The sequence below is a fragment of the Pinus tabuliformis genome, chromosome J (assembly GCF_031772625.1).
Source record: "Pinus tabuliformis cultivar Carrire ecotype Pingquan chromosome J, CPIR1, whole genome shotgun sequence".
NCBI lineage: Eukaryota > Viridiplantae > Streptophyta > Pinopsida > Pinales > Pinaceae > Pinus > Pinus tabuliformis.
The window spans coordinates 413,200,816-413,213,884 of record NC_142295.1 but is presented as its reverse complement, the minus strand read 5'-3'; the positions used below and the strand labels follow the sequence as shown (position 1 = coordinate 413,213,884).

The following is a 13,069-nucleotide window of genomic DNA, read 5'->3' as shown; positions in this document are numbered from 1 at the left end:
CTAATAAACCTCATTTTTGTGCCAATTTTTCCTTGTAAATCATGCCAATCTTAACTCTCTCTATCCATTAAAATCCATGTTATTCAAGCCTTGTTTTCTGTGCCCATATTTTCCTAGAATTTTGTGCCTCAACCTCCTCAAAATTCATGCCAGTTGCACACATTTCCCTTCTAAATTTCTCCCTCTAAATCTATGTTGGGTCCCTTGAAGCTCATGCTAGTTTGTAGCTTGAAAAAAATTTTGTCCACTTCCTTGAAATTCATGTTGGCGAAGTGTTCCCTTCTCTACACAGGAATGCATGCCCTCCTTATTGTACCAGTTGTTGTAATACTCTTCCTCTTGCTGAACTTCTTCCTTGGCCCTCTTTATCCTATTCTCCAAATCTAATGAAGAATAGTGTGTCTCTTCACTCTCCCTTTCTCCTTTTATTTCTCATCAATGACTAAAATCCCTAACCCTAGATCTCAATGGATGAGATTTAATCTAGCCATATCAAGATCAATGGGGCCATGAATTAATTTCACCTTGAACCCACTTAAATCACTTAAGTGACCCAACTTTATAAAGTCACACTCACTTTATAAAAAGTTTCTTTTAAGTCATTAAGTGCTATGTGGGAAGATAACAAACCCACAAAAACATAAACATAAATTTTTAAACATCCTTTCAATATTATTTGGATGTACAAACATATTCTTTTAATGTACATGTAAAATATGTTGAATTCTATGATTATCTTAATTAGAAAATAGAGTTATCTAAGACTTACCATTCACCTTTTTATTTTCTGGCCAAAAGGCATTTGGTGTTTTCTCTTTGTAGGAGAATCATGAATGTGGCATGATATATCTTATTTTGTGGTAAGGTATTTTGTTGATTACCAAAAAACAAAGCAGTTATATTCATTTTTAATATTGATTCTTTTGGGTGAAAAAGAGGTTATTAAAATTTTTTTGCAGTATTCTTGTTGAAAAACTCTATATATTCATATTAATGCTTTCGTAAAATGTTTTTTAAATAATGGAATAATCAGAAAGATTGATGTCTATCATTTTTATAATCATCAACATAAATAGATCCTTTTAACATATCATACATAAACCTAAGACTTACTTGATTTGTAATGAACTTATACACACTTGGTATCATAGGCATAGGTTGTTTGTAGAAGCATCCATATGCATATGAAACTATGATGAACTTGGTCATCATTTATATGTATGCATAAGAATTGTGCTGAACCTGGATCCTTCTAACCAAGTGTAACCGATCTTATGTTCTGTAAACATTAATTTGTCAGTGTATTGTTTTTTTTCCTCAAAATGTTATATGGTATCCAAATTTATATTAAAAATTCATGAAGCTATACATTGGTTCATACCGTTGTTCTTCTCTATCTATCATAATTTTAATGTACAGACATTTGTCCATTTAATTTTCACATTATTATATGGCTTGCACACGATGTTGAATGAAAGGGCTATGCAGGAGGCTACAGGGGAATGCTTTCAAGGGTCCAATTCCTTCAAGATTTTCCAACTTAACCTCTTTGACAAATCTGTATGTATTTGTTTCAACGTTCACTGGCATTTTTGCAACTTGAAATGCAAGTAAATTGGTTCATAAATTGACATTAAAAGTTCACTATTTGTTGACATATATTTCGTATGCATGCTGGCAAGAGAGTAAATTGGTTCATAAATTGACATAACGTGGTCAGGTGTCTCGTCGTTGTCATTCGTAAAAAACTTGAAGAAATTGACTACACTGTAAGTGAAATAGCCTCTTGTGCTTATAAACCTTAACTTAATGCAAGCTATTCGACTTTGCTGCTCATCTTCTAAACAATAAGATTCTAACATTTCACGTCTTGTGCAGAGTGCTAAGAAACAACATGATTTCTGGTGAAATTCCTTCATACATTGGAGAATTTATTGGGCTACAAAGTTTGTAAGCCACTTTTGTTTATTGTTCTTATATTTTCTAGGATTATAGCTTTCCCTCGACCACTCTCATAACTTTGGAAGCCCTAAAACATATTAGAAATTCAATGGTTTAATGAAAATAATTAAATTGGTCTCTCGCAATATAGAAATTCAATGGTTTAATGAAAATAATTAAATTGGTCTCTCGCAATATCTGTGGAGTTGACGATAAATTGTCCCAGATATGATGACATACATAAACAAACAGGAAATAGACTACTAGTCTCTCGGAATATATGTGGAGTTGACGATAAATTGTCCCACATACATAAACAAACAGGAAATAGACGATTTTATAGAAGAAGAAACCGGCCCTTTTTGTCTAATATAACAGCCTATAGGGTTACGCTGCTGGAAACAAATAAATTTTATACTCACTTCGTGAATTTAAAAGAACACGAAATTATGAAAACCACATTTACAGAATTGTATATACCTAGTTTGATACATAAAATCGAACACATTTTTTTTTTTGTGTAGCATAGCAGTCACTCCTATTTCTTGTATTATAAAAGGAAGGGATCCATGGTGTGGGAGATAGTATATAGATTTCCAACACAACTTCTTTTTTTGGTTTTAGGTAAGAAGAAAATGTTTTTATCACTTCAGGCCATTGCTCGAGAGAGTTGAATGTCATATCTTGGAAGGGATCCATTGTGTGGGAGATAGTATATAGATTTCCAACACAACTTCCTTTTTTGGTTTTAGGTAAGAAGAAAATGTTTTTATTACTTCAGGCCATTGCTCGAGAGAGTTGAATGTCATATCTTGGAAGGGAGAATCTATGTTCCCATAGACTTTGGATTGTATGTAATTGTTGCTAAATCCCTTGGTTATCTCTCAAGAACAGGATGGCCTAAGGGTTGATTAAGGCATTCCATCACCAGAGCCTAACTTGGGGCAAATGGTTAATGACCACTTTGCCAATGATTCTTTCTTGATTGTCATGGAAGAAAAATGCTTATAATGGAATAGATTTCCTACAAAATATTCTATAAAACTTGAAGTTCCAAGATTCAAAAGGGAAAAAATCAATGCTTTCGGTAGTAATAATCATATTCCCGATTGGCTTTAATCTCATGTATGGGCTTTAATTCAGCCTCACTAAGTGTTCAAGTCCTTAGAATCCACTTTTTCTTGCAAGCCTCACCCAAGGAGAGTTGTGGGATAGAGTGATCCAAAGAATTGCCAAAACAGTAGATAAATAGATTAAAAGCTAGTGACTTTGGCTGCCAAGTTTGAAATTTGTGTCAAGGGTTGCTACTTATTTTCTATTATTATTTATGTTGGTTCACATATTTTAATGTTTACTGAAGATTGAAGAATTTTTTAAGGAATTTGTTTCTGGCCTATTAACTAGTGTTGATAATCTTGACGACGAACTATTGTGAATATCACGATTTTAAGACAAACGATATTTCTGCACGAAAATATCGCGATATTTTCAAAATCTTGGCTAAATATCGCGATATTTTGAAAATTTTGGCTAAATATCAGTTTTGTTTTATATGTTTAAAAATATGAAAAAAAAAAACGATTTTTTTATATTTGCCAATATTTTTCGATATTTCGTGATATTTTCGCCGATATTGCCGAAAAGATGTTTTCAAGACCCTTGCCGATATTGTTTTCAAGACCCTTGCCGACATTTTGTCGAGAACGATATTATCAACACTGTTATTAACTACCAGCCTATGGGTAACCCCCATGGAAAATTACCCCCCCATTTGATCCAACTTGCTAGCTAGCAGCCCCACACTGATCGATAGATGGCCACTCTCAGATGCCTCTTAACCACTCTCCAATCAAATATTATTTTCCTCTACCCAAGTCACCTGATGAAAGTGGGTCTTCAAATATGAGGTATGCAATCCATTTTCATATTAAGTTGTGACATCTAAATATGGCACACAAATAAAATAACCAAGAGACTTGGAATATAAAGTAATTCATTGAGGATAAATAAATAAGTATATTGAATAATATATGGGAGAATTGATATGATGATACAAATGAGGGCCTCGTACATATAGTTAGGTAGGATACTCTTTCATGAACATTCATGTCCTTTGAGACATGTCCTTTCATAATTATTAATTATTATTTTTATTTTAAACATATTTATGTTCATAACATTGTCTTCCCATCTAGAAATGTTTTGATTTCAATGCATAGTTATGGAAAGGCTTGTCATTTTTCCTAGCTTGTAATGTTTTTGTATCACTCTTTGTTGTGGACTTATAATACCCTCAACCCTTTAGCAGATAGACACGACTGTGAGCTAATAATTTGTTGGACAACAACCATATCACATAATGATGGCTTGATATAATTGTTCACGTGTAATGTTCTAGATATAATTTTTGTAGGAAATTTCTTCAAAAAATGAAACCGCTAATTTTATAAACGATATGCACAAATTAAACCACAAACTAAACTGAAAAACTGGAACAAAATTCTGCAACTGAAACATAAACAACACAAGCATGCAAGAAGCTCAGCCTTATTTTATTATATCGAATATGCTGGTATAAGAACAGGAATATGGTTGAGGAAATGACCTCCCACAAACATCTGCTCCAAGCTAAACCCAAACTCCAAAATAACTGGAAACTGATGAGAAAAACCTGTGAATTTTGAATGAATTCATCAAGGAGAGAGATGGGTTCTTGCCCACTTTAACTAAATCATCCAAGGGTTTTCATCCTAGGACTACTATGGTAGAGAACTGAATTCTCCAATCCACACCAAAGACAAATGCTCCAATCCAAGATGTACCAAATGATCTCATTTGCCTCCTTTTAAAGGCTTCATAGATAGATCTCCAAGCCTCTAGAAGCATCTTATTTTATTATTATTATAGAAGATCCTCCCTTGACTTTATCATAAGTGACTTTTTAATTTTATTTTAAGTTAATTTAGCCTTTTTGCCTCCAATTAATTATTTTCCCCTTTTAATTAAATGACTAATTAAATCCATAGGAAAATGGTAAATCATCTACCATACTTTCTCCGGCCAATGGAAGTCACTTCTCAGCATCCCATCCTGTAGATATTCTCGTTCCAGTTCCAACGTGCTATTACACTGAGGCATTCCATCAAGTGATCCTCTTGGAATGCCACCCCAAGCGTAATTAATTAAGTTAGGCCTAGTGATAAAGCCATTTTTTGAAAGTTGTCGGAATGCAACAGAACGAAAGTCAAGCTATGCGGATAATAGAATATGCCATCGTATCTCGTAAAAACTGCTCAAAACTCCCCTAGAACTCCTAATGGCATAAACTTTCTAAGTTTCTCCCATAACATAGCCAACCGGTGCCTTGAAAACCTACTCTGTGGCTGTACTATAAAGGAAAATAAAAATGGGGAAATGACATCACGAGAAATAACAACAACTATACACAACAATTAGACTAATTCTCTTTTAAGTAGAGTCATTGCTGGTGGTTTGACCTTCTACTTGAAGGGTCTCGGATCTCTAAAATGACGCCTTATTTTTTTCCACGACAAAGTAATAAAAATGCTTATTGTTTCATTTTAGAATCACGTTTCTCCAAAAGAGGCGTGACACTTATAAATTCTCCGAATGGGCCTATTTTAAATATTTTATTTATTTATTGGCATGGAAGGCCAATTAATGGTTGTAATGAATATTTATTTTATGAGTTTGAAAAACATGTCTGATTGATCTATACATAATTTGAATGGAAATTGGTAGCGAAAGCTATACGGATGTGTGTTTTAAGAATATGGACGTGAATGTGGTTTTAGTGGTTATACAAACACTGCAATTTTGATATTACAACATTACTGATGTGTTTGCAGCAAAAAAAACAATAAAATTTGAATGTTTGTTGTATAGTCAAAAATAATATGGAGAGTTGTGACTAAATTGCAACTATACAATAATACAATTATGCAAGTGAATGTATCACAAATTGATGACTAACTCTACGGTGACTACTGATGAATGACTACTTCAGTTTGGGATAGAAATTTCTTTCTTCAATAGAATTGAAATTTTTAAATAGCCAAAGGCCAAATTCTAGTCAAAGACCGAGGTAACAAGAGAAACTCTGAATGGTTGTGGTCAAAATCCAGTCAGGCAAAGTCTTAATGAGAAGAACCAAAAGACTAAGAATATAAAGTAATCCATTGAGGATATGTAATGTCCCTAATTTTTGGATTGCCTTGTGGTGAGATTAGGAGGGATTTCCAAAGCTTATGTCAGCCAGGTCACAGGAACAAGATTAGATTATTGGTGGGCTTGGAGGGTTATGACGAGTTTTATGGGGGCCCACTGGGATCGCTTGCCATTTTTCATCATCAGGATCAGATCTACACAATTCAATATTAGTTCCATTGCATTTCAAAAATTTCCGTACAACGAAGCTATTAACGAGCATATGTTAATTAATTATGCTTAAGGTGTTGTTTTGGGCTTATTACTTGGAGAAATACCTTAGTGTAATAGCTCATTGGAATCGGGACAAAAAGATCTACAAAACAGAATGATGAAAAGGGGCTTTGGGAGGCTGGTGTGATCATGGTGGCAGTTTAAGCATTTTATGGAGATAAAAGTGACTTTAATTAGTAATAAAAAAGTCACTTATTAAATAAAAGGAGAAAAAGTGTTTTTATCTAAGGGGTAAATAAAAGGGGGAAAAAGTCACTTGGAAATAAGAGGAAAATGCACTAAGTGGCTTATTAATAAAATATTAAAAAGAGATTTCTAGAAGATTGGAGAAGATCCAACAAAATCTTATAAAAAGGGAGAGGTCATTTCTCATTCATTCTAGTTTATGATTATTTCTTGGTGTTTGTTTTGGGAGCTCAGGCGAGTTTCTGTCGAGGGTTTCAAGTGAGACTCTCAAACTAGTTTTGGTGGACATCCATTGCCACCCTAGCTAGTAATCATCCAATTTCGGTGGACATCATTGCCACCCTAGTTGCCATTGTGGGGAAATTATTCAAATTTTCATTTGTGCTTAAATTGCAGGTTAATTTGTAGCTATCTCTCAAGGAGTCGAATTTATATATATTTTCCAGAGATCGAGTTGTTGATGTTGGGCTGAGTTTCATTTGCTATTTCTGAGGGTTAGGTTGTTGGCAAATATTATTTGTTGGAGTTGAGTTATTTGCTGGGGCTCTATCTATTTTTCTAGATCTGATATTTATTTGTTGGGGCCAAGATTATTTTCCAAAGATATTTATTTACTGGGGCCGAGATTATTTTCCAGAGATCTACATTTGTTGGGGCCGAGATTATTTTAAAGAGTTCTTTATTTACTGGGGTTGAGATTATTTTCTGGATATCTTTATTTGATGAGGCCAAGATTATTTACTGGAGTTTGTATTTGCTAGGGCCGAAATTATTTGTTGGAGCTAGGATTATTTGTTGAGGCGGAATTCTTTATTCTAGAGGAGGGCCAAAATTGCATTGTTTATTTCAGATAGCCGAATTCATCCTTTTCTAAGGGCCAAATTGATTGAGCCATTTTTCCGGAGTTGTACTCATATTTCTGGGTTGGTATTTTGAATGTAAATCTCCTGTTAAGTTTAATATTATGGATGTGCTCTTGGAATATTTTCTGCTGCAAGTGTTTATTACTTTGCTTACTAAGTGTTCAAAGAAATGTTTTCTCACTAAGTGTTTGAAGAAATGTGTAAAAGGAAAAAATAATAAATTTTGTGAGTTATATTAGCATATTTTAGCAGCAGAATCATAAAAAAAAAAGGAATAGCTATAATGTCCCAAAATTCCTTGAATTTTATCAAAAAGGGATATTATAGTGGTATTAGAGAATGATTTTGGTCAGTTGTGGGTCTAAATCAAGGTGATATCGAGAAGAACTTTAGGGACAAAATTGAAAGGGAGAAATGCCCCCAGAGTCAGTTGCAACAAGAAAGACTTGTTCAAAAATTTGAAGAATATAACTAGAATTTCACAAGATTGGTAGAACAATTCAAAGCATGGGCATCATCAAGGGTGACAAAAGGAAAAATAAATTGTAGATTTGCAGATGATGAAGGTAAAAGGAGCACAATGGCTGAACAAAATCCCAGTGATAATTGGAAGTGAGGACTATGATCAAACCTCCCAGGATGAATTGGGAGAAGTCATACCCATTGAAGATGAAGCTAGCCCAAATTCACTCTAGCAGGTTGGTTCAAAGGTTTGGGATGAAGGAGAATCAAATAATGATGCAGAATGCTTGTCGTCATTTAACGAGATTGTTGAGGAAAATCATGAGGCTACGACAGTTGATGATGATTCCCAAGAGGTGTGCAAAGATGATAATACACAGGTAGTCAGTGGTGTGAACTCAGACCCATCAGATGATTTATTTATGAAGAAGATGTTGCTCATATGCTTACTTGTGCCCATAATTTGGAAAACCAATTGAGGGTAAGCGTCGACCATATTATGGCATCCACAAGGCATTATGATGATACACAGACATTAGTGGAAAATTATTGCTGGAGAAATGTAGTGATATGTGACAGTTTGGGAAGAGAGCCTTCACTAGCAGATTTTCAGACATTTAAAGAGGCATTGGTAGAGATGAAATCTAACTACCTTCACCTTTTTTCAGATAGAGATCAGCTACTCATGCTTGTTGAGATATATCATGATGCACTAGAAAGGAAAGAAGAGGAATTTGATAGGCTTACGTATGAGCTTGAGACTACTTAGGAGTCCTTGAAGAGCACTCAAATGGCCCTTCAAGAATCAGAGTTGCAGGTTGAGCAACTTTGTATGGGGTTGAGTTGTGGACATTCTTCATCCCCCATTGTAGACAGTCAATTAAGTATGGAAACCATCACACAAGAGGATGTTAGGGACACTCATGATTTGATAGAGGAACCTCTTGTGATATTTTAGCACGAGGAGCACCCAGATGAATAGGCACTTGTAGAGACATATGTTCCAGAGGGTTCTGATTATGCATCCATGGGATATGGAGATAGGCATATTTCAGACAAGGGTATATCCATCTGGGATTCAGGTTTAGTTGACATGAGTGGAGTGGATATTGGAAGCCCAAGTTGGCATTGGGATCCAGGTGGGGCTTTCCATTGTATTCCAGAGGTGCATGATGACTATGGCGGAATGGTTGAACCAGTGACTAAGTACATACATTTCTTCATGGAGTTTCGGTCAACATTAGTGTCCAGTTGGTTTGACAACCGAATGAGCATAATGCAAGAGATGTCCTAGCACATTGTTCGTGTATGGGATTGCGAGATGATCAACGTGCTATGGCATGAGACATTTGTATGTGATGGCATTGGTATGCCACCTGGCAAGGAATTGTATGGAGATGATACTTTTCCATTGATGTATTGGGCATAGGAGCCACTGAGGATCATCACAACAATGACATCCCCATTAGCATGTGAGGAGTTATGCCACCCAAGTTTACCTAGAATCGGTGAGGGGATGGATGAGCATCTGGGAGCATCATGTCTATGATCGAGATATCAACATATTAGAGATGGAGAGAGGGGGATTCACATGATTACCCTTGTATATCCATATGGGCTCTCAATCATACCCTTGGGGATTCACATGCCTAACACTTTTTAGTGTTGTTTACTATCACAAAGGATTTGGTTGTCACCCCTTGATGCTTTCATCATGACCAACATGATGGAGGAGGCTCACCTAAGACAGTTGGATGAGACACAGAGCATCATGGACAAGAGAGAGGCCTTCCAATTGAGGCGTATGTTTAGTGCACGAGTTGGTCGGTGTTGGCTTAGGGATGGCCTAGTCTACTGCAGATGTAGCATATGTACCTCCCCTAAGTACACACTTGGGGAGATGATCATGAGGAAGTTGCATGACAAACCTTTGGTAGGACATTTCGAGGCGTTGCATGAGCATGAGGTACAGTGGATGGTAGACCTCTTTTACAGGAGGGCATGTAGGCTCCAGGCAGTATTTGTGTGCATCATCAGGAGACGAGATAGAAAGGTTCGTTGTGTGATATGGCAGAAACAGGGTGGTTTAGCATGTACTAGGTTGATTATTGATACATGGTGTCCATCTATTGATTGCATACAGGGATTAGAGGAGAGGCATGGATGGGTTCCAATAGCAATTAGTGGAGATTGGGAGTTGTGAACTTTGGATATGGCTGTGGGAACTATTACCCACCACCAGTGGGTGACCCTTATAGGAGAAAATTTCTCCTAGATTTGTCTTTAGCTGGTAGCCAACAACCCCTTGCAGCCACCAAATAGCTTGATGTGCCACCATTCTCCACCACTTGAGTCATCCATTATGTGCCCTTGTCTATCTGTTATGATTGTATGTTTGAAGGTGGGCCTTCCAACCCCGAAGGTATGACTTTTCATTATGCAATTGGATGCTTATGATTGCTTTTCTTAGGCACATTTGGACATGGATTAGTGGGAGATTTGACGGAAAGAATGGGCTTGAACTGTACACTTGTTCCCTTGTCTCAACCTGGGTGTTAATCTTGTATCCTAGTCCCATGGGATTTCCTTTATTGGATACTAGCTTTAGGAGTGGCACTACATGGGAAACCCTAATTTTGGTTGCGTGGTTCTGCTTCCCAGCACAATATATTTCAGTACCCTTTGCTCATTACTAGCCCTTTACAAATTTTCCCCATCTGGGTCCACATTTGTCCATTGGTTCCACAAGGTGTTGTCTTCCTCCTCCCCTTGTCCACACTTTGGGTCAGTCTTGGAATGATGCCTTAGAGGTTGATGTAGCTAAAAGAAAGATAAACACATAATTTGGCCACTTATAATAGGAAATGTATCATAAAATGCAAAAGATGGCCAAGACATAATGTTAGGATATTTCGACACATAGGAAATAGTTAAGTACAACTTGGTCTAGTGTAGAGTTAGGTATAGAGTTAGGTAAAGTGTGTTTCTTTACCGTTGTACATTTTGTAACTTACAATCCGACGGTCACGATATGTAGTGATCTGACGGTTCATTCTCTCCTCGGTATTACCGACACTTGATCCGTGGCTTAACACCCGATTGGTCCATGAATTCTATTTAAAGCGCATGGAGGGTCATTTGTAGGGTAATCCGTGCATGAGAGAAGCTTATGTAAATTTTCATTCTTTGATTAATAAATTGCCTGAAGTGGCCAGGTTGGCTCAGGCCGTGGACTGTTTCCCTCTTTGAGGGTTTTAACCACGTCAAAAATACTGGTGTATTGATCTGTGATCTGGTTGTGAGCGGTGTCCTTTTGGTGTTCTTTCTGAGGAACTTACCCTGTAAATTCCTACATGGTATCAGAGCTATTTGAGGGCCGCGTCCGTTGGTGATCTAAATCTGAAGCCGGTAGAACTGCATCCGACTGCCATTTCCTAGATCTGCTGTTTCTGACTGCTTTCGGGCCGAGAGGACTACTCTGTTGTGTTCGGAGCATTTGTTCCAGTGAGGAACCCCTTTCGTTTCACGCGAAAAGGTTTCCGGTAGCCCTAGCTGCGTCATTTTTAAGATCTGGAGGTATACAGTGTTTACTTGCAGTTTACTGTTATTTTCTCTCTGTTTATTTCGGTTTCGGTTTATTTAGCCTTTTTATTACCGGATCTATACCTTTCATTTCTGCGTATGCTCTTTGCCCTACGACTCTGTGCGATATGGGCAAATCAGAAACAGAAAGGAAGGATTTTTCTCATGCGTATGCTCTTTTCCCTGCACCTTAGGGTGATCTTGGAAAATCAGAAACATTGAGGAAAATATTTAGTTTCCGGCCAAAGCTAACTTTGAGCCACAAGGTTCATTTTTGAAAATATTTAGTTTTTCGGCTAATGCTAACTTCGAGCCATAAGGTTCGTTTTCTTTGCATGTCCGTGTTGGGTTTTGTGTTTTTTGTTTTATAGGGAAAAAGAGCTTTCTCAAAGCAAGCACGCAAGCCAAAGCCCCCCCCCCCCCCCCCTCTCTCTCTCTCTCTCTCTCTCTCAAATTTTTTGTATAGATCAATTGGTTCAAAGCTATTTTAAAAGAGTAGAGGTCTTGGGTTCAAGTCTCCATTTTGTGGGGGCGGACTTTTTCATTTCCGCACATTCCCGCACTTCGTCGGCAACTTCAACAACTTTTTTTCAAAAAGCCATAACTTCTTCATCCGGAAGCCTTTTTCAGAGCCGTTTTTTTTAAACCAGCCTAGTTTTTCGAGATCTATCCATTTGAAAACTTACTTTCAACATCTTCAGCTTCAGTTTCTGTTGAAATGGAAAGTCAATACCAAGTTACCCTTGACAGCACCAACTACTTCCAATGGTTGTCCTACATTGAGGATTTACTTAGAAGTAAAGGTCTCTACAGAATAGCCACAGGCCAAGAGAAGAAACCGAAGGATGAAGATAAGGTTGCTAAATGGGAAAATAGACAAGATCAAGCACGTGGTTTGATAGGGATGTCTATTTCTCATGATCTTAGATTCCATATTGCAGAACTTGATACTTCTAATGAAGCATTGGAACAAATCACTAAAGTTTTTGGGATTAAAAATGAAATTAGAGCCCATCAACTTGAAAATGAGTTGCTTACATTGGACCCTAATAATTTTTCTTGCATTGAAGATTTCTTGTCCAAGTTCAAGACCCTTAGATATCTCTTGGAAAGTGTTAAGGTTAAGAAAGAAGATAGTAACCTTATTTATTCCATCCTTACTAAGTTGGGACCAGCCTACTCTGTATTTGTTTCCACCTTCCATTCTACAAGAGAAGCCTTCATTTCTCAAGGAAAAGACTACAAGCCCCCTTCCTTTGACTCTTTTTGTGATTCTTTAATAAGAGAACAAGAAAAACTTTTACACCTTGGTCTTCTTAATCTTGGAAACTCTTCCAAGAAAGCGTTAGCCGCCCAACAGCAACCAAATTCAAAGAATCCTAAGAAGTCATATCCTAAAAAGAATGGTCCTAAACCAAACAAGGGTCCTAAGCAATTTCAGCCCCAAAATGAAAAATCATTTCAACAAAATGATAAGACAAATAAAAACAAAGGGAAGAAGACTGATAGACATTGCAATTTTTGTAATCGAGATGGCCACTTAGAATCAAAATGCTTTAAAAAGATGGAAGCCT

At 36.7% G+C, this 13,069-nt stretch overlaps 1 protein-coding gene across 1 annotated transcript in view; it reads left to right on the top strand.

Annotated features, from left to right (window-relative positions):
* Nucleotides 1-1,706: 1,706 nt before the first annotated feature.
* LOC149227589 (putative LRR receptor-like serine/threonine-protein kinase At1g53440) overlaps nt 1,707-13,069 on the top strand; it is a 274,290-nt gene continuing 262,927 nt past the window's right edge. Inside the window, exons 1-2 of the mRNA XM_089380545.1 lie at nt 1,707-1,769; nt 1,879-1,950. Of these exons, the coding sequence (XP_089236671.1) occupies nt 1,895-1,950 (56 nt within the window). The 5' untranslated portion in view covers nt 1,707-1,769; nt 1,879-1,894. The remainder of the gene's footprint in view (nt 1,770-1,878; nt 1,951-13,069) is intronic.